The sequence below is a fragment of the Quercus robur genome, chromosome 11 (assembly GCF_932294415.1).
Source record: "Quercus robur chromosome 11, dhQueRobu3.1, whole genome shotgun sequence".
Classification (NCBI taxonomy): Eukaryota; Viridiplantae; Streptophyta; class Magnoliopsida; order Fagales; family Fagaceae; genus Quercus; species Quercus robur.
Window position 1 is genome coordinate 20,861,933 of NC_065544.1, and position 17,552 is coordinate 20,879,484.

A 17,552-nucleotide genomic window follows, 5' to 3' on the forward strand; every position below is an offset into this window, starting at 1 on the left:
ATAACTTGAAAGCCAAATATTATAGGCATTTCTTCTCTTCTTCTCTTCATGTTATTATCCTCGCTACGCATGTCATCACTTGATCAATTTTGTTTGCCTTGAACGCTTTTGGACTTTAAGCTTTTAGAGGGTCTTCTCTTATTTTTATCTGTGTGAGTGTGTCCTAACTTTTGGTTAGATCGCTCTTTCACTATTTTAGTCTAATGATTTTTCTTGAACTTGTGCCCTAACCTTGGCTTAGGCCATCCTTTTGGGGTTTTGTTAAACTAACGCTCTTTTCTCTTTGATTCTTCTCCAAACAAATCAATAATAATATAATCAAATTAAAATCCCGCATAATAGAGGTCAAAATTCAATAGATTCTTTTTTTTATATAATAATAGGATTTTACTAATGTGTGCCCTTAGGGCACACATTTATTTCTATTTTTGGAAAAAAATTTCTTGAGAATTGAAAAAGTAATGACAGCTTTTTCAATTCCCGAAAAAATATTTCTAAAAATAGAAAGTTTAATATGTGCCATAAAGGCACACATTAACCGGACTCATAATAATATAATCCAAAAACTAATGATACATCAAATCAAACCAAATATGTCAAATGATAATTGGAATACTTTTCATCACGTATCAGTAAAGGTCTCATGTACATGTGATGTAATCTAATCACAAATTGAAATGTATAAGCTATGGCAATGTATGTGTCTAGAAGAATTGAATTCAAGTAATACGGCAAACACAACAATTTTCATAATTATTGAATTAACAAATTTTTACTAATTCTTATCTAGACCTACTATTGACAATGTTTTTTTAACATATCAATAACAACTAACTACCTCAACGATTATCTCTAGACTTATCGGTTGAATTATTTCCCCCAAAAATGTTAAAACCACAATTAAAGTCACAACTTTTACAATAACTTGCTCACATGGTGAGTTGTGATAGCAACGAAACCGGAGAAAGTATATAGAAAAGGCAATTATTTTTCTATTGTATTAATATTTTCCATTATATTAGTAATTTAATATTAGTTTCAGGATGAGAAATGTTAATTGATGCCTTAAGGGTATTAGTTTAGGAGCTATTTTTTTTAAAGAAAAAATTATGGAAAAATGATAAAGCAATTAATTATTTTGACAGTTTTTATATTTCTCATAAAAATAATGTTAAAACTTTCTTAATGTAGTTTATTACAATGACCTTAAGACCTCGTTTGGGAGGAGGGAATGGAATGGAATGGAAAGGAATAAAAAGAATAATTTTAGAATATTCTTCCCTTCCCCTTGTTTGGGAGTTTTAATGGAGGGAATGGAAAGTTCATTCCCTTGTTTTGGAGTTTAAGTAGAAGGGAATGGAATGAGTAGAAGGGAACACTCATTCCTCTCTATTCCCTTAAAATCTTAAATTTTCATTCCCCCCAAAATTGGGAGGAATGGGAGGGAATGGAATTAGATTTAATGATTTTTTTACTAAAACTCCCAAAATATCCCTGTATATTCAATTATTTATTTTAAAATAAGGGTCTAATAGTAATATTGTTATAAAATGAATCCATTCAATTCCCTCCATATTGCTCCTAAACAAAATTACTTACATTCCATTACTTACATTCCATTCCTTTCCATTCCTTCATTTTAAAACATCCAATCAAGGTTACTTAATTCCATTCCATTCCATTCTTTTTCATTCCTTTCTCTTGCTTAAATACATTCCATTCCATTCCGTTCATTTCCATTCCCTTATGATCATTCCATTCCATTCCCTTCCCTTATGAACTCCCAAACGGAGCCAAGGCACCTGTTAACGTGATTCTTTTCGTATTAGTAATTAGTAGTTGAATAAAAGCAATAGATTCATATGGATAAGTTGTGTTCTTAGCATAACTATGGTTTCCCCTCTAAAATGTTTGGTCATATAGGGCCCGTTTGGTAAGGAGTTTGAGTAATATTGTTTATATATTTTTAAAATACGTGTGGGTAAAAAAATGTGTAAAAATATATATAATATTGTTTAAAAACTAAAAATATGTTGTTTAACTTCTTTACCAAAAACATAGCCATAATTTTCTAGCGCAAGTTATGAATGGTCCATAGAAAAGGGTAGATTTAACCCCTTTGCAATTGAGAAAATACATCCTATTTTAGGGATATGTTTCTCCCCCTCATAGCTGATGGAACCCATAATTAATGGGTCCCACCAAGAGGGAGGAACCAAACAGAGTATACTTTCTTCTTGCAATTTCCAATATGGGAAAAGGCTGTGGAGAAAAAGCTACTGAACTCTCACCCCACATGTCGTTTGTTGAACTCAAATAGATGTTGCGTAGATGAGAACGCTTTGTCCGACTCAGAGCAAAAGATGCCCTTTCAATAAAAGGGCCTATCCGTCTACCTATGTATCTATTCTATACTAGCCTATACCTATAGCCATAGCCATAGCAAAAATAGACTCAGTCTCCATACTCAAGACTCAAGAAGCCTCCTCTCTCACCCTTAAACAGCCCCAAAATCTGGGCTTTTGTCTCCTCTCCAATCCCTTTCTCTTTGGACCAAAAGCAAAGCAATGGTGGGAGATGGTCACGTCCCTAACAGCAATTCCAATTGCAGCAACCATAACTCAAAGAAAACTAAAGACAATAAGAATAATAAGAAGAAGAAGAAAAAGCGAGGTGGGAGCAAGAAGAAGATGACGCCAGAGCAAACACTGGCGTTCAAGTCTGTGAGTGAATGGGTGTTCCTGGATCACCCTTCTACTTCTTCTTCTTCTTCTTCATCTTCGTTGTCTTTTTCTGCTGCTGCTTCCTTTCTTGTGGATGACTTTGGAGTGCAGAAGAGTCTTGGTAAAGGTGGGGAGAAAATGGTGTTCGACTTGCATTCCCATTCCAAATGCAGTGATGGGTTTTTGTCCCCTACAAAGCTTGTTGAGAAAGCACATGTGAATGGGGTTAGTTTCTTTCAAACACTTCCTCAATATCTCAAGTGGGTTTTGCTTGCTTTTTTTTTTTTTTTTCTGAGTGTATGATATGCACTGTTTTCTATCGTTTTATTGTTTCTGAATGATATGCTGATGTGGGTTTTGCTTGTTGGTGTTGGTTAGCTACTTAGCTCTCTTTTGAGTTATATAATCTTAGCTTATAAATAATGAATTAGCTTTTGTGAATATTCTCTTTTAGGCTGCATTTTGTATTAGGGTAAGTAAATATGGATTATGGTTTTTTAAAAACTCGTCCGCACTGTGTATATTCAATTACAGAAGACTGGTAATATGTATGTATATATAGTTAGTTGAATATATGTTGCACACCGATTAGCAATGGAGGTTTTGGGACTAAGAAGCTAATGCTTTTGAATCAAACTTTATTGGGAAAGTTGTTGTGGCCATGTGTTAGAAGAAAAAGCATTTTGTGGGCAGAGATTTAAAGCATGGCATTACCTAGGAAGTACGGTCACTTCATTTAGGGTGCTGTACCCGTGTTTTTCCAGTGTCATACCGGCCGTTTTATTATACGTTATAATTTTTTATAAATTGTTCGTGTCATCGTGTCGTACCTGTGTTTGTATCCCTGCTTCCTAGGGCACTACTTGGGGGAGCTGGTGTTCGAGGTAGGTTAGAGGGCCATATGGGATTGTGGAAGCATTTGCATAGAGGATGGGACAGCTTTTTGCGCTTTACTAGATGTGATGGTGGTGATGGCTCTAAAATTTGCTTTTGGCATGGTTTCTGGAATGGTGAGACTACTGTAAAGGAGAGAGATTCTAATCTTTTCTAATTGCAAGGGACAGAGATGCTATAGTGGTGGAATATAGAAAGCCCAAAAATGGCTGATTTTATTGAAATCCTATAATTATTTTCATGGTGCATGACTGGCGAGTAGTATCTATAGCACAGTTATTGGAAGACATACACACAACAGTGTTTCAACTTGGGGAGGTAGATAAAATGGAATGGATCCCTTAGGAAATGCAAGGTTTCCAAGTGAAGAGCTACTAAAAGGCATTGTGGGAAGGAGGAAGTCAGTATTTTCCTTAGCAAAGCATTTGGAAAGTTTGACTGTCAACAGATAATCTAAGGGAGTGATGGATAATTATTATGGAAGGGTGTTTTATGTATAAAAGCAATGTGAGAATGTGGCTCATCTTTTCTTACATTGTGCACTGGCTCAGGAATTGTGGTCTTGGGTTTTCAGCTGGTGTTTCATGAGTAATGTTTTGTTCTGTGATGGAGGGGTTATCACATTGGAAGCTTTTTTGCTTAATATGGTGCCTTTGAAGAGAAAACAATTCCCATTGCTCTGAGGGTAAAGAATAAACATGGCGAAGTTGAAGATTTTATTTTTGAAGACAGCATATGAATGTACTTCGACCTCTCATAAATCTTCTATTGCAAATTTTCTCGAGTACCTGGATACCATTGAGCTTTCATTGATTCTGATTCTTTTTTTTTTTTTTTTTGGGCTTCTCCTTGTATACTTCCAGCGTACTAGGATTGCACCCTTAGCCTTTTATAATGAATTCATTATCTGTATGAGGGGAGGAATATGTGGAGGAACCAGTCAAAATTGATCAATTCATTATCAGTCCACAATTTCATTTCTTTCTTTTCATTTGTCTTAGATAACTAAACGCATCAAAGGGAAGGTAACTTTCCCTCCATTTCCTTTCCCTTTTCTTCCTTCCCATCCCTTCCATCCCTGTTAATGAGACAATCCATAGTGTTGAAGTCATGTCTTTTGTTTGATGTTACACTTTTTTTTGGTGGCGTGATATTCATTAGTTGAGCACACTTGGAGATACTATTCCATTGGTGCTTCTTCTTGAAATTGCTGGTACCTGTGTTTCAGTTGCTTTGGTTGTCATTTATTTAGTTTATTTGGGTAGAGAAATTTGATGTTAGGAGATATCAAGGCCGTGGGTTTAATGTTGGGGAAAACTCATGATTCTTGGTAGGCATAGCTTTGTTTTTTGTATCAAAATAACAGTAGAGACAGGTTGTGTTGATGATCAAGAAAACTATGGGAAGAAGCAAGCTTGGAATTATCTGTTTCTGTATGCTTGTTTGAGTTCGGACAAGGCATCAAAGTAACATTTGACAGGAATTGCCTATTGCTGTATGCTTGTTGCTTGAGTTCGGAACCCCTCTCTGCAGGATATTTTGACACCACTCTGATGAATGTTTCTTTTGTTATTCTTTTTGTTGGGGTATTGGAGCCTGTCAGTATTAGTGAATGTAATTTTTCATCTTCCTCAAGGTGTTTATGGATGGTCCAGTCATCCATTCTAATGGTTAAAGTGTACTGGGATAGATGAGGGTTTGGAGATTAGGGAGAGGAGATAAATAGAAATGCAGTGGGAATATATGGGAAAAGGGAACTTCATTATTTGTTAGGGGCATAACTGCATAAGTAATTTCTTGAAGTTTCTGAGAAGTGCAACTGGTTAGTGACATGGAAGTGGGGCAAACTTTACCTAGCTCCACTATAAGGGGGCTTTGTCCAAGAAATAGATTGTTTATTTATTTATTTTTAATATAGTGAATTGCTCAATTTCTAGAAGAGTGTTGTCCCGGTGGTTCTCTCTCTCTTGTTGCTGCAAGTGAAAGTGAGCATTTGTGTAAACTAAACTTTGAAAAGGCTCAATTAGATTTATGAATGTAACTAGTTTAGGTTTTCATGCTTAACACGTCCATTGAGAAATAAAATGAATGAGAGTTGACTAAGATGGTTTGTGCTTTGCACATGTACAATGGAGTACAATTAATGCACTAGTGAGCGAGAGTTATTTAAGTTGAAGGGGTGAAAAGAGGTAGAGTGTAGCTTGAATTAACATGGGTAGATGTAGTGAGAAGGATCTGTTAAATACATTTGTAATAGAGTATGGTTTTAGATAAACTTTAAGAGCAGAAGAGGAGATGTGGCCAATCCCAATTCGTTGAGAAAGGACCCATAAATCTGACCCAATTTAAATGGAATTATGGCCTAATTAAAAGGCCAAGAATCAACTTGGGCTATGATTTACAATGAACATTTTTGTGGAAAGAAATATTTGAGTTTCCTGCAATGCTATCTGTAAATGTTATGGGACTTCCATAATTGAAGTTCAAAACTACTTTGAAAATGTTGTATGTTGTTCTTGATCTATAATTTATATTTGTTAAGCTATTCTTATATTTTTATTCTTGAATACATCTTAAGATGTATTGCAATTTAATTATTAAATGTACGCATAACACTTATTTTAAAAAAAAAAATGTGCCCATAACAGGTGAAAGTTCTTGCTCTGACAGATCATGACACAATGGCAGGCATCCCCGAAGCTCTAGAAGCTGCTCGAAGATTTGGCATCAAGATAATTCCAGGTGTTGAAATCAGTACAATATTCTCTCCAAGGTAAATCTTTGATGTTCTGGCTTTAGGGAGCTTACACACACTCACACACATGAATGTATGTATATATTTTTTTTTTTGAATGTATGTATATATGTATGTAGTTTCTGGAGAAACCTTTGTACTTAGGTTCTTTAATACAATGTTCGTAATTGGAAATCACAAGAATTTCCAGAAGAATCTTAGTTGTGAGGATATGCTTCTGATGTTTTTGACATTGATTAGCAGTGAGCAATCTGAATTAGATGAACCGGTGCACATCCTTGCATACTATAGCAGCTGCGGACCTAAAAGGATTGAGCAGCTTGAAATGTTCTTGGCTAATATCAGGGATGGTCGTTTTCTCCGTGCAAAGAACATGGTGTCAAAACTTAATAAACTTAATCTACCTATTAAGTGGGAGCATGTTGCCCGGATAGCTGGCAAGGGAGTTGCTCCTGGGAGAGTGCATGTGGCCCGTGCTATGCTTGAAGCAGGTTATGTGGAAAATCTGAAACAAGCTTTTGCACGATATCTTTTTGATGGCGGACCTGCTTACTCTACGTAATTTTCTTAGCTTATTGTTATATCTTTCCTTGTTACTCTTGTTGTGTATTTCTAATTTAGGATTAATATGGGTTCAGGGGAAGTGAGCCTCCTGCAGAGGAAGCAATACAATTGATATGTAATACAGGGGGTGTGGCTGTGCTAGCTCATCCGTGGGCATTGAAAAATCCTGTTGCTGTTATCAGGAGGCTGAAAGAGGCTGGCCTTCATGGGATGGAGGTATATAGAAGTGATGGAAAATTAGCTGGTATGTGATTCCCTTTGTTAAGTCATTTTCTTTTTTATTATTTTTGTGGAGTTATATTTTTTTAGTGGGTGACTGTCATATCAATTGTGAGAGAATCTGAGAATGTAAATCATTTACATCCCATCTTCAAGCAAGGAATTAATGTCAAAGATATTGCATACTAGGAACACGCCAACTTATCCATGAAACAATTTCAAGATATAAATCAACTGATGAAGTTAGGTTGCGCTTAACATTTTCTTTTCTAATGTTTCAACTCATATGTGTTGAGATTGTTTAATACCATTGATTCAACTGGTGAGATTTAGTTTTGTTTCCATGTAGTGGTGGATGAAAAAAAAAAAAACACACTGACTTGTGGTGTCAAATACAAAGTAATAAATTTTTGGTTGATAAGTTTGGCCTAATACTAATATTACTGTTAAATAGTGGCTATATGGCTGTAATTTGAGATTGAAAAAGGTTCTATTCAGAATTTTTTTTCCTCTTTTGTAAGACATCAAGCTTTCTTTGTTATGGTGCAACAAATTTCTGAAAATTCTGGGATGAAACTGCTTTCATCATCCTTGTTAATGATGTAGAGAACTGTGTGGATTATGTACCAGTTGATATACATGACAATCTCCTTTTATTCTTTCTTGACTGTGAAGCCTTGTTGAATAGATTTTTTATTTTATGCTATATTGGAACACTTGAAATGCTCATATTCTGAAAGGAAGTTATCTATGTAAAAATTTATGGAGCCTCATATTTTCCTTATGTTCTTCATCTGGTACTTACATCATGGTTATTTTGTTTGGTCAATAGTGTACAGTGACCTAGCAGATTTTCATGGTCTTTTGAAGCTTGGAGGATCAGATTATCATGGAAGAGGTGGGAATAGTGAGTCTGAACTGGGAAGTGTGAATCTTCCAGTAGTGGCTGTTCATGACTTCCTTAAGTTAGCTCGACCAATCTGGTGTGATGCCATCAGGGACATTTTTGAGAGTTATGCTGAGGAGCCTTCTGATTCAAATCTAGCAAGGATTACAAGATTTGGGAGGACCCGTATTCTTAAAAGTGGCTCCCCGCTGAGTTGTGGCAAGGATTTAATTGATCGTTGCTTGCCTTTGTTGTTGACAAATGAAGAGAGGCAAAATGCAGATTTTGAAGCCATCAGGTTGAAGCTTTCCCATATCTCTATCAATCAGGGAGGAACTCCAATTCCTGTTGGGAGTAAATAGTCTGAATTCTGTCTGTACTTATTTTCTTCATCGGCAATGATATTTTTTTTTTTTGCCCCCATCAAATTCATTACACCTTTCCATTTTTGGTATTTCTGCTCATCTGGAATATTTAACATTAATGATAACATAATTTCATATCCCCCTATTGTTATTTTAAAGAGTAGGCATGCCTAGAAAACATGTTAGACATGCAACGACCTAACAAGATGCAGAAAAAGATTACTGTCTTGTTTATTACTGTTTATGTTGTAACCCTGGTCTTTGCCCCCTCCCTCCCTTCCTCCACTTAAAGATTGATTTTTATTTATAAGTTAACAAATTCTTAAATTACTTTAGGTTGACTGTGCTGATCTTTTACATCTTCCCCTTTTCTTGTCACAATATTCTTCTTTGAATTCTTCGGAGTCAATTACTTCACTCCTTACAAATGCTGTCAACAGATTGAAAATTTTCAAACTGAATTACGTTTCATTGACATGGGTTGTTGATCTGGAGCCACAGGCTCCCTATATATGCCAATTGATTTGGAATTCAATATTAGTGTCTTCTTTGGGGGTTTTGGTTTTGGTTTTGTTTTTGGTTTTTTTAACCAATTCTTTTGATTGTCACCTCAATAGGGTTGATGGCACGACTATTACATATTTTGATGGCTTTCTTATTATTCTAAGCTGTTCAATTTGATCTACGAATAATAAAGACCGAGCAATCATATCTTGCATGAATTATTAGAGCCAAAATGATGAAAAATTTTGCTACGGTTGGATGGCGAATAACATTGCATGTATATGCAAAAGAAGTACGTTTTTTGTTAATTGCAATGAAGCATCAATTCTTTTTAGTGTCACCTCAATAGGGTTTTTTTTTTTTTTTTTTTTTGGTGGCTAACTATGAATGGTTTAACTTATTGTAGTATCCAATTAAACTACCTAAATATAGTTGTTGTATCAGCCTTATTGGGCTGTATCCTATCCTAGTATATCCTTTAATTGAGTACTATTAGAATTCAGTTGAATTGATTTATAAACTGAACTGAAATGTTTGCAACAAAAAGAATAGATAAATTCTATTGTCTTGTTTGAAATATTGTAGAAATGAATTCAATCAAAGTATATTGGGCATCTAACTAGGGTTATGGCTAAACTTTTGGTTCTCCGGCAAGGTTCCCAATTTAGATGTTGAACTGAATGCTTTGATAGTTGTATTTCTAGTCTCATTTTTGGAACAATGAATTGAAGGTGTTTCTCTTTGACTAACGGTTCGACTCTCGGCCATTTCTTCGTCATGGTGTTCATCATTATGATTTTCTTTGCCCGTTCACCTTTTGATAGGCTGTTGCATGAGCAATATGATTTTGGCGGGTCAGTTTTGAACACTAGTAGTTAAGGCTTGCACTGGCCTCTCTACAAGGGATTGAGCAGGATTGTTTTCTTCGTGTTCCATGACTTCAGCTTGGAACGAGATACCCTTCTGTTGTAGAAAGAGTTAAATGACTTATATGTCTTTTCCCACAACCGGCGCCAAACTGTTGATGTAGAAAATTGCCACTAGTTGGGGGTAGCTTGTCCCAAGATATCGATGGAAGGTCATCTAGACCTTCAAGAAAGAAAAAGGGTTGATTGGAGGACACCGGTGTGGCACTAACCTAAGGGTCTTTGATGACTTAGTCAGGAAACCTTAAATAGCTAAGCGGAAAGCTTACAAACTAAAAGTATCTTAGTGATTCGTAGCTCTTTTGGGTGCTATGAGTAGGCCTTTATACTTGCTATATGTGACTGTTTAAGGGTCATTTAGTCCCCTTCCTTAATTAGGGTGATTAAGGTTCTGATGGAGCTATTATGGATTTCCTAGTCGTTGAGTAACAGTCGTCCATAGATTTTGATTAATGGCTCTATCAATATAGACACTCCATTTTACAACTTACATTTAACCTCATCCAATGGTAAAATAGTTATTTTATGATATCTTTTAATCTGATAGTCCTACTCTGCCCAACCATTACATGTGTAGAAACTAACCTAATGAAACCACATTGATCAAATTAGTTAAGTTGGATTGGTGAGTTGTGGTTAGATATATATATGTGTAGTCGACTAAATTTGCTGCTATTTATAGGAGTTTTGACGTGGATAAGCGACACGTGACAGAGTCTGATTGGTGACACATGTCACAGCCTGATTGGTCTGCTTATGTCATCGCTTATATGCGCTGGACTGCTTATGTCATCGCTTACACATACTAGACTGCTTATGTCATCGCTTATAAGCTCTGATGTGTAATTGGTTTTTGCATACATTTTATGCCTCTATTTCAATGACATTTGATAAATTTCTGTTGGTTTCTGAGTAGTGATAGGAAAACTTAGTAGCAGTACGTGGCACTTTGTAATTGGCTGTATTTTGTAGATTTGGTAACATGATATGTCAGTTTGTAATAGGTTCGAAAATTTCCCCCCTACAATATGTTTTGGGATAAATTATCACAAATTACATAATATGCCTAAATTATATTCCAAATTTCCAAAGTTATCAAAATCAGTTTTCAAAAATACAATCAAACTAAAATATTACAGTAAAATAAAAGTAATAAGATAAATTTATTTATTAGACAAATCAAGTCGGATTACATAGGTTGAAAAACCTACAAACCCGATAATCGAGGCTCAAAATAAAATTCCATTAGATGGACTCCTACTTCAAATTGTGTTATGAAAACACGAAAATAATGTTATTCTAAATAATAATAATTAAATTAAAATAATAATATTTTCTAAATTTTGCTGTATGTAATGTATAGTACGATCTGTGCATCCTTTGGGGGTTTAGAGAGGGAAGAATCAGAGAATTGAGAAAAGAGAAAATGAGCTTGTCGCTCCTTCAAGGCTATTCTTCCGCAGAAGAGGAAGATGACCCACAACCCCAACACCCTTATCTCCAAAACTCCGATGAAGATGAAGAAGACGATGACGAAGACGAAGACGAACAAAACGACAAGGAAGGAGCTACCCACGACAAGTCGTTTATCAAACTCCCAATACCTTCATCTGGGTCGGGATCTTCAGGGCTTCCCTCTGTGTTAGACTTATTCTCCGAAGTACATCTCTCTCTCTCTCTCTCTCTCTTTCTTTGGGATAATTTTGCTTTTGCTTTTGCTTTTGCTTTCTTGTTTTACAGTAATGAATAATGAAAGCAGTGAATATTAATAGATTTCAGGACCGCCAGCGTTTCTGAATAACAGTGTAGAAGAATATGGCAAAGTTAAAGATGTGGGACAGCAACAGCAGCCAGTGTTAGGGAGAAGGAGAAACCACCGCAAGGAAAACAAGCAACACTTGCCTACAGGTTACTTTTTCTTCTTTCTTTTTTTTCAGAGTTTAATATTTTTGCCAAATAGAACAATTGCTTAGAGTACTAGGCTAAATAAATGAGACCCAACTTTGCATTTTGCTGTACAAAAGCCTGGAACAAATATATGGGTATGTTGGTAATCAACTTTTTGAAGTTGGAGAGGTTCGAATTTGAAGGCATCACGGATTTGAAGAAAGTCTTGAAGCTGTAAATTATAACTCATAAGAATGAGTTGGAGTCGGAGACGGAGGGTGAGATTGTGGGGTCAGGATAAACAGATTATTTCCTGAAAAGGGTTTCGAGAATTTAGATAATAATTGCATTTGAAAGAACTAATCTTTTTATCGGATTCTGTAAGAATAAGAATGTGTTTTGATGATCTCAACAATAACCATAATGTTGGACAGGTTGTGGAATCTGTGTGTATGTATGTATGTATGTATGCTTGTGGTAGGCTTGGAGTTAGGAGACTATGTGGATGTAGAGTTTACAACTTTAGAAGGAAAGGGTTAGTTTTAGGGTTCATGACTGACTAGGGATTTGGTAGTGTAGGCCGAAGGAAAAAGATTTGATTTATGGTTGCAAAAGAGATGAAAAGAAGCTGAGAACAAATTTGTCTAGGAGTTGTGAACAGTAGTGTGAACGATGCATAGAAGGCCAATGGAAAAGAGAAAGGGGGAAAGAACACACTGACGCCAATGTGCCTCAATAGTCAATACTAACACTATGTTTTATTTATTAATCAACACTTCCATTTGAGTACAATGGCACATTTTCAGAAGGAACTGAGCATTGCTTATTTTGGATTCCGAATTGAAAAGGAAGATTTAGTGTATGGTCTTTTTACAACTGTGCAGCCATGAATTTTATCCTCACTTTGGATAATCTTATTAAAAAAAAGGTGGTGGTTATTAATAGCTTTTGGGTGTGCAAGTGTAGTTGTGAAATAGTAGAGCATCAGCTACTTCACAGTCCTATAGCTCAAGCATTGTGGTTTTCTGCATTTACAGCTTGTTATTAAATAAAGCATCTTGGTAATCCAGCTTGTTATTTTATTATGACTAGCAATGGAGATTCGTAGTAATTATTAATGAGAAGACAATGATCTTGATCGTACAACTTAACAAACAATGTGATTAGCATGTTTATATCCCCTTATTCTGCATTAGTATTAGTTTATTAGAGTTTCATTTGAAGGTGCTTTGACTGCACTATCAACTAAAATCTGATAATTTGTCCTAAGACATTATCTCTCACTCAAATACTATCACCTTTTTTAGGGCCAAATACCACCACTTCTATGTTTTAATGGTATGGGACTTCAGTTGTTGCATTGCCTTTTTAACATAGTAATGAGATTTTAATAGTGTACAATAAACATCTTGTAATGTATTTCTGTTTGACCTATCAAAAAAAAGTAATGTATTTCTATTTGATGCCAAGAGAAAAAAAAAATTCTTGAAATAAAAATATTTGTTATTTGATTGGATATTAAAACTTCAGACCTGATTGCACTGCCTAATAATCTCAAATGACATGGATGTCATGATTAATATTGTTTAATTTAGAATATTTTGGTTGGTATCTTCCTTGTGGATATTCTTGATACTGTTACTTCAGCTACTTGTGCACTGAAAACTTCTGTGTGGGAGGAAATGTCATGGCTAGACATTCAGTGATTTACAGTGTTGGGACTATGCATTTAATTTTATGAATTGAAGATTGTAAGAGTTTCTTTTTGGTCTTAGAACTTACTTTTCTAACTTACTGGTAAACTACTTAGATTGTAAGAAACAAATTTTGATGGTTGTATTATTAATGTATAGGTGCTGTAGTTGAGGCTAAACCTCAACTTGTTGGTATCCATGAGCGAGTAAGAAGTGATATTGAGGGTAATCGACCTCCAGCATCATCAGTTTCAAGCACAACAGAAGGAGGCAAACGAGTGGCAACTGTAACCAATCCTAATGCTGAGGATGCTGCAGAGCTACTGAGGTATGTCCTCATCTCTTTTTTTATATGTATTTAATTTTTAATTACAACTTGCCAATGAGCTCTTCCCTGTCTCACAAGAGTGGGTGGATGGTGAAGTCATGACTCACCAGATGTATGAGTAACATACCTATTAAAATTAAAAATGAAAAAAGTTGATGAACACAACATTATTTTCCTGCTAGTGCTAACGCATACTTTGAGAGATTAGTAAAATGGTGAAGCAGGTTTCCTTTGTAGTAACTGTAACAGTTATTGTGTGCATAGGTAAATTAATATTTTCAATTACTTAGGTATTGATATTGACTTAAAACATAATTACTGATGTTAATAAGCAAGCACTTGGGTGGGTTCATCGAAGTGTTTAGCTCTCTGAGGACCAACTAATCAATTTGCCCATCAAAGCCTTTGAGGACTAATGATGTACGTGCCTGTTGTCTGGTACTCTATCAAAGCCTTTGTCTAAGGTGTCTCATCTCTGTTTATAGGATGTGCTTGCAATGTGGAATACCCAAGACTTTCTCAAATGCACGAGGAATGGTATGCCCTGTATGTGGTGATCGCCCTCTTCAAGACGCTAGCAATGAGCTCAAGAAGAAAGGTTCTACCATCAAAGATAAGGAGAAGAGTAAGAGGCTGAAGGGCCAATCATCTCATGCTTCCTGGAAAAGTGAAACAGAGATGCAGCTCCGGCAGCAGTTTGACTAGCAACGTTCAGCAGAGTATTCCTCAGAGATCGCCCTGTGATAGTCTAGAACTTTTTTAAAATTATGAAGGTACCCTACTGTATAATTGATGTAGTTCATGGAGCTATTAGAAGACTGGTTGGCAGAGCATGTTGATCAGGGCATGTGCAGTGTACAATACTTTATCATGGCTTTTCTCAGATGTCATATGCTTTTGCTTGCTTTGTTCTGCTTGCTTAAATGCTTATACTCACTACGCTGGAAGGTTAACTGAGATTAAGTGGGGTTTCCTGCACAACGTTATTCGAAGTCGGTAATGCATGATAAACTAAAATACTATGCAGTGGGTTTTGTTGTAGCGGAGAGTCATGGAAGATGTGACCTGTGACCTACGAAAGATGGTAAACCTGGTATCATGAATAGTTTTTAATAAACAGAAGTTTATAGGACTCAAAACGAACAATAATGGTTTGTGGAGGGAAATAAAATTTGGAGGACTATAACATATTCCTTCCTTTATGGTATTTTTGTCCTTTTATATTTTGTGGGACTATAATATTACACACTACGCACAAATTTGTCTGACACATGAGAAGGCAAAATCATCCGAGTCGAAGTACGTTGTGTAACATAGATGCCAGATCTCTCCAAATCCATACTCTCATAATGGCGGATGAGAATCAATGAACAGGCTTCTTCATGCAAGCTTAAATTACAGGTTTGTGTTGTGTTAGTGACCACCAGTCAAGCTCGGAACCAAATACTGGCTCAAAGAACACCTATAGGCTATAGCTACAGTGTTCTTTTACGCCTACAAAAGAAACAAATTCCAAAATTTAAGAAAAAGAATACAACCTATAAAGGAATTTTAATTTATATCCAATGGTAAAAAAATAATAATATAAAAGTATAGGTCCTATAATGAAACGAAAATAGGAAAATTAATGTCCAATAGTAAGTTTAAATAGAATAGTGTGCGTTGAGCCGTAAAATTAAATTGTTCCAGAAATTAGTAAACTCACAAGTCTAGTGATAAAATACTAGTAAAACAATACAAGTTCAATGACAACAAATTTTGTAGATCCAATGGTGTAGAGAAATAGTAAAGGAGAGAAGTTCTTCCTGATAATTTTAGATTAAAGGGGCAAACTCAAGTGTGATGAAGAGAGAGTGTGACCCCCTTGTTGATCACTAACATTGAAGAATATGGATCTCCTTAAGAGTTTTTTGCCTCGCTTAAGAAGGGATTTTAGTGAAGTTAAAGTGAGAAATGAGGGGAGGATGATTTTCTATGACATGTGATGGCATTTTTTTTTTTTTTGAGTGGGTGTTGATGAAGAGTTGGAGTTAGTGTTTTTCTTGGTCCCTTTGAATAAAATTGAAGGGTCAAGATTGAAAACAAAAGGCAAGTAGGTAAAGAGAGGGAAAACTCAATGGGTAGATGGCGTGATTTGGTTCTAACGTGAACTCTGTAGCACGAAGAGGATAGCAAATGGCGTGATCTATCTTGATTTATCAAAGGGTACAATTGGGTTTTTAAGAAAACACAATGGGCAATTTGGGAAATGGACTATGGCTTCCAACGGTAATATTAATAAAGCATTGTGGATTTTTGCAATTACTCATACCCAATTGCCACACGTTAACTTACGAGTCCTTTGTATTTGGAAAAATGACTTTCTTCCAACGCGCTTATGCATTATGTTACCAAACACACAATTTGAAATTCAACTTGAAAAAGTACATTTTGGCTCCTTAAAGTGGAACTAAACGCACACTAAGAGTGGTTTGCCTCTTTTGGGCATTGGGTTTTGACAACCCACTTAACTTAGTCTATGGCTAAAAGGGGTAAGTTGAGAAAGTTTAAACCATTTGATCACTTTCCCAAAGGATGCAAAATGTTCTGACTACTAGGGCAGATATATTTAGTCCCAAACAAGGTAGTAAATGCCAATTAAACTAGAGAGAGGATGGAAACCTATTTTCCTAAAGACCATCTGAGTGATTCGGTGTTTTGGCCAATAAAACATTGTTGTGCACTAGCTTTTTTAAAAATCTAATTGACAATTTGTGGCATGTCAAGCTTCATGTGTATAGTCAATTTCTAGAACTACTTGAATACACGATTTGGTCTTCCAAACCACAATCCGAAAAAAGATTCCCACGAATACTTAGCTTGGACCATGAATCATTACTTGCAATGGAAAATCACATTTATTTGCTATGGATGAAGAGATTTCTTTAGAAATTTGCTACCATGAAGATGTTTTTATCTTTAATAAGAAATTAATCTTCCTTTCAAGAAATATTCATGGGTTTTATAACTTCATAGTTTAGTAGTCCAAACACAATATTTAACTCGTTTGAAGTTATAGTCTTCAAGAAATATGTGGTTAATTTTAATATTCCAAAGGACTTAACTGTTTGTAATCAATAACATTATTTCCCCCTTTAGGGCCCATTTTACCTACTACTTGAAGGATAATGCTAGAATACAACACTCGTGAATTCCCATTTTCAAAATGTGAGCTCCAAGTTAAATTGTATTTTTTTCCCCTTATGAAATCTTTTGCAATTAGGCACTCACCACAGGTGTCGTATGAACAAAATTGATGTAAAAATTCTCTTTATTAATAAATAAATTCCCACTTTCTACCAAAAATACACTTCTTTTTTACTAGAAGTAAAATTGTATCTTCATGATGTGATTTTTATGTTGAGTTGCCAATTACATCTTGAAGATGCTATTTAAACCTTTTGAGAAATTGCATCTTCAATATGACACTTGGAACTAGAAGGGGGTGTCGAATCTATATATAGAAAAATAGATCAACCCAAAACCCAACCTGTGAAGCACTGGTCGAGATCCTATGCCCACTTGGGCTTTATTCTCAAGCCATAGGTTCAACCCAACCCAACATAAATCTATTCTTTTTTTCGAGAAGACAACAGAAATCAAATAAACAAGAAAGAACATTTATTTTGAGGATACACTAAATTCCTAAAATTCTTCTACAATAATTCTGTTTTGGCTTCGTTTTTTCTATTAGTAGACCTCATATATATGTTTCTCATACACAAATATATATAGTTAGATTTCTTCCGATTGGTTAGAACAATGCGA

General features: G+C 35.4%; 2 protein-coding genes across 3 annotated transcripts; both read left to right on the plus strand.

Moving 5' to 3' along the window:
* The first annotated feature begins 2,273 nt into the window (after positions 1–2,273).
* Positions 2,274–8,543, plus strand: LOC126705783 (uncharacterized). 2 transcript variants are annotated; one of them, XM_050404982.1, is made up of 5 exons: positions 2,274–2,948; positions 6,266–6,390; positions 6,613–6,930; positions 7,011–7,180; positions 7,988–8,543. In XM_050404982.1, exons 1-5 carry the CDS (start codon positions 2,568–2,570, stop codon positions 8,401–8,403), a joined length of 1,410 nt encoding a protein of 469 aa, XP_050260939.1. In that variant the 5' UTR covers positions 2,274–2,567; the 3' UTR covers positions 8,404–8,543. The 2 variants fall into 2 exon arrangements, with proteins under 2 accessions (XP_050260939.1, XP_050260940.1); XM_050404983.1 differs by having other exon boundaries at positions 2,278–2,948; positions 6,616–6,930.
* Positions 8,544–11,171: 2,628 nt separating this feature from the next.
* LOC126706076 (uncharacterized) lies at positions 11,172–14,652 on the plus strand. Its single transcript, XM_050405339.1, has 4 exons — positions 11,172–11,496; positions 11,609–11,744; positions 13,577–13,745; positions 14,231–14,652. The coding sequence occupies exons 1-4, from the start codon at positions 11,263–11,265 to the stop codon at positions 14,448–14,450; spliced, it is 759 nt and encodes a 252-aa protein (XP_050261296.1). The 5' UTR covers positions 11,172–11,262; the 3' UTR covers positions 14,451–14,652.
* The last annotated feature ends 2,900 nt before the right edge of the window (positions 14,653–17,552 follow it).

Bases quoted from the DNA above. Each gene is read 5' to 3' on its own strand.
- LOC126705783 (XM_050404982.1), top strand. From the start codon at position 2,568: ATGGTGGGAGATGGTCACGTCCCTAACAGCAATTCCAATTGCAGCAAC. The intron at 6,391-6,612 runs GTAAATCTTTGA...GACATTGATTAG, and splicing joins AGTACAATATTCTCTCCAAG to CAGTGAGCAATCTGAATTAG. The intron at 6,931-7,010 runs GTAATTTTCTTA...ATATGGGTTCAG, and splicing joins GGCGGACCTGCTTACTCTAC to GGGAAGTGAGCCTCCTGCAG.
- LOC126706076 (XM_050405339.1), top strand. From the start codon at position 11,263: ATGAGCTTGTCGCTCCTTCAAGGCTATTCTTCCGCAGAAGAGGAAGAT. The intron at 11,497-11,608 runs GTACATCTCTCT...GAATATTAATAG, and splicing joins TGTTAGACTTATTCTCCGAA to ATTTCAGGACCGCCAGCGTT. The intron at 13,746-14,230 runs GTATGTCCTCAT...CTCTGTTTATAG, and splicing joins GATGCTGCAGAGCTACTGAG to GATGTGCTTGCAATGTGGAA.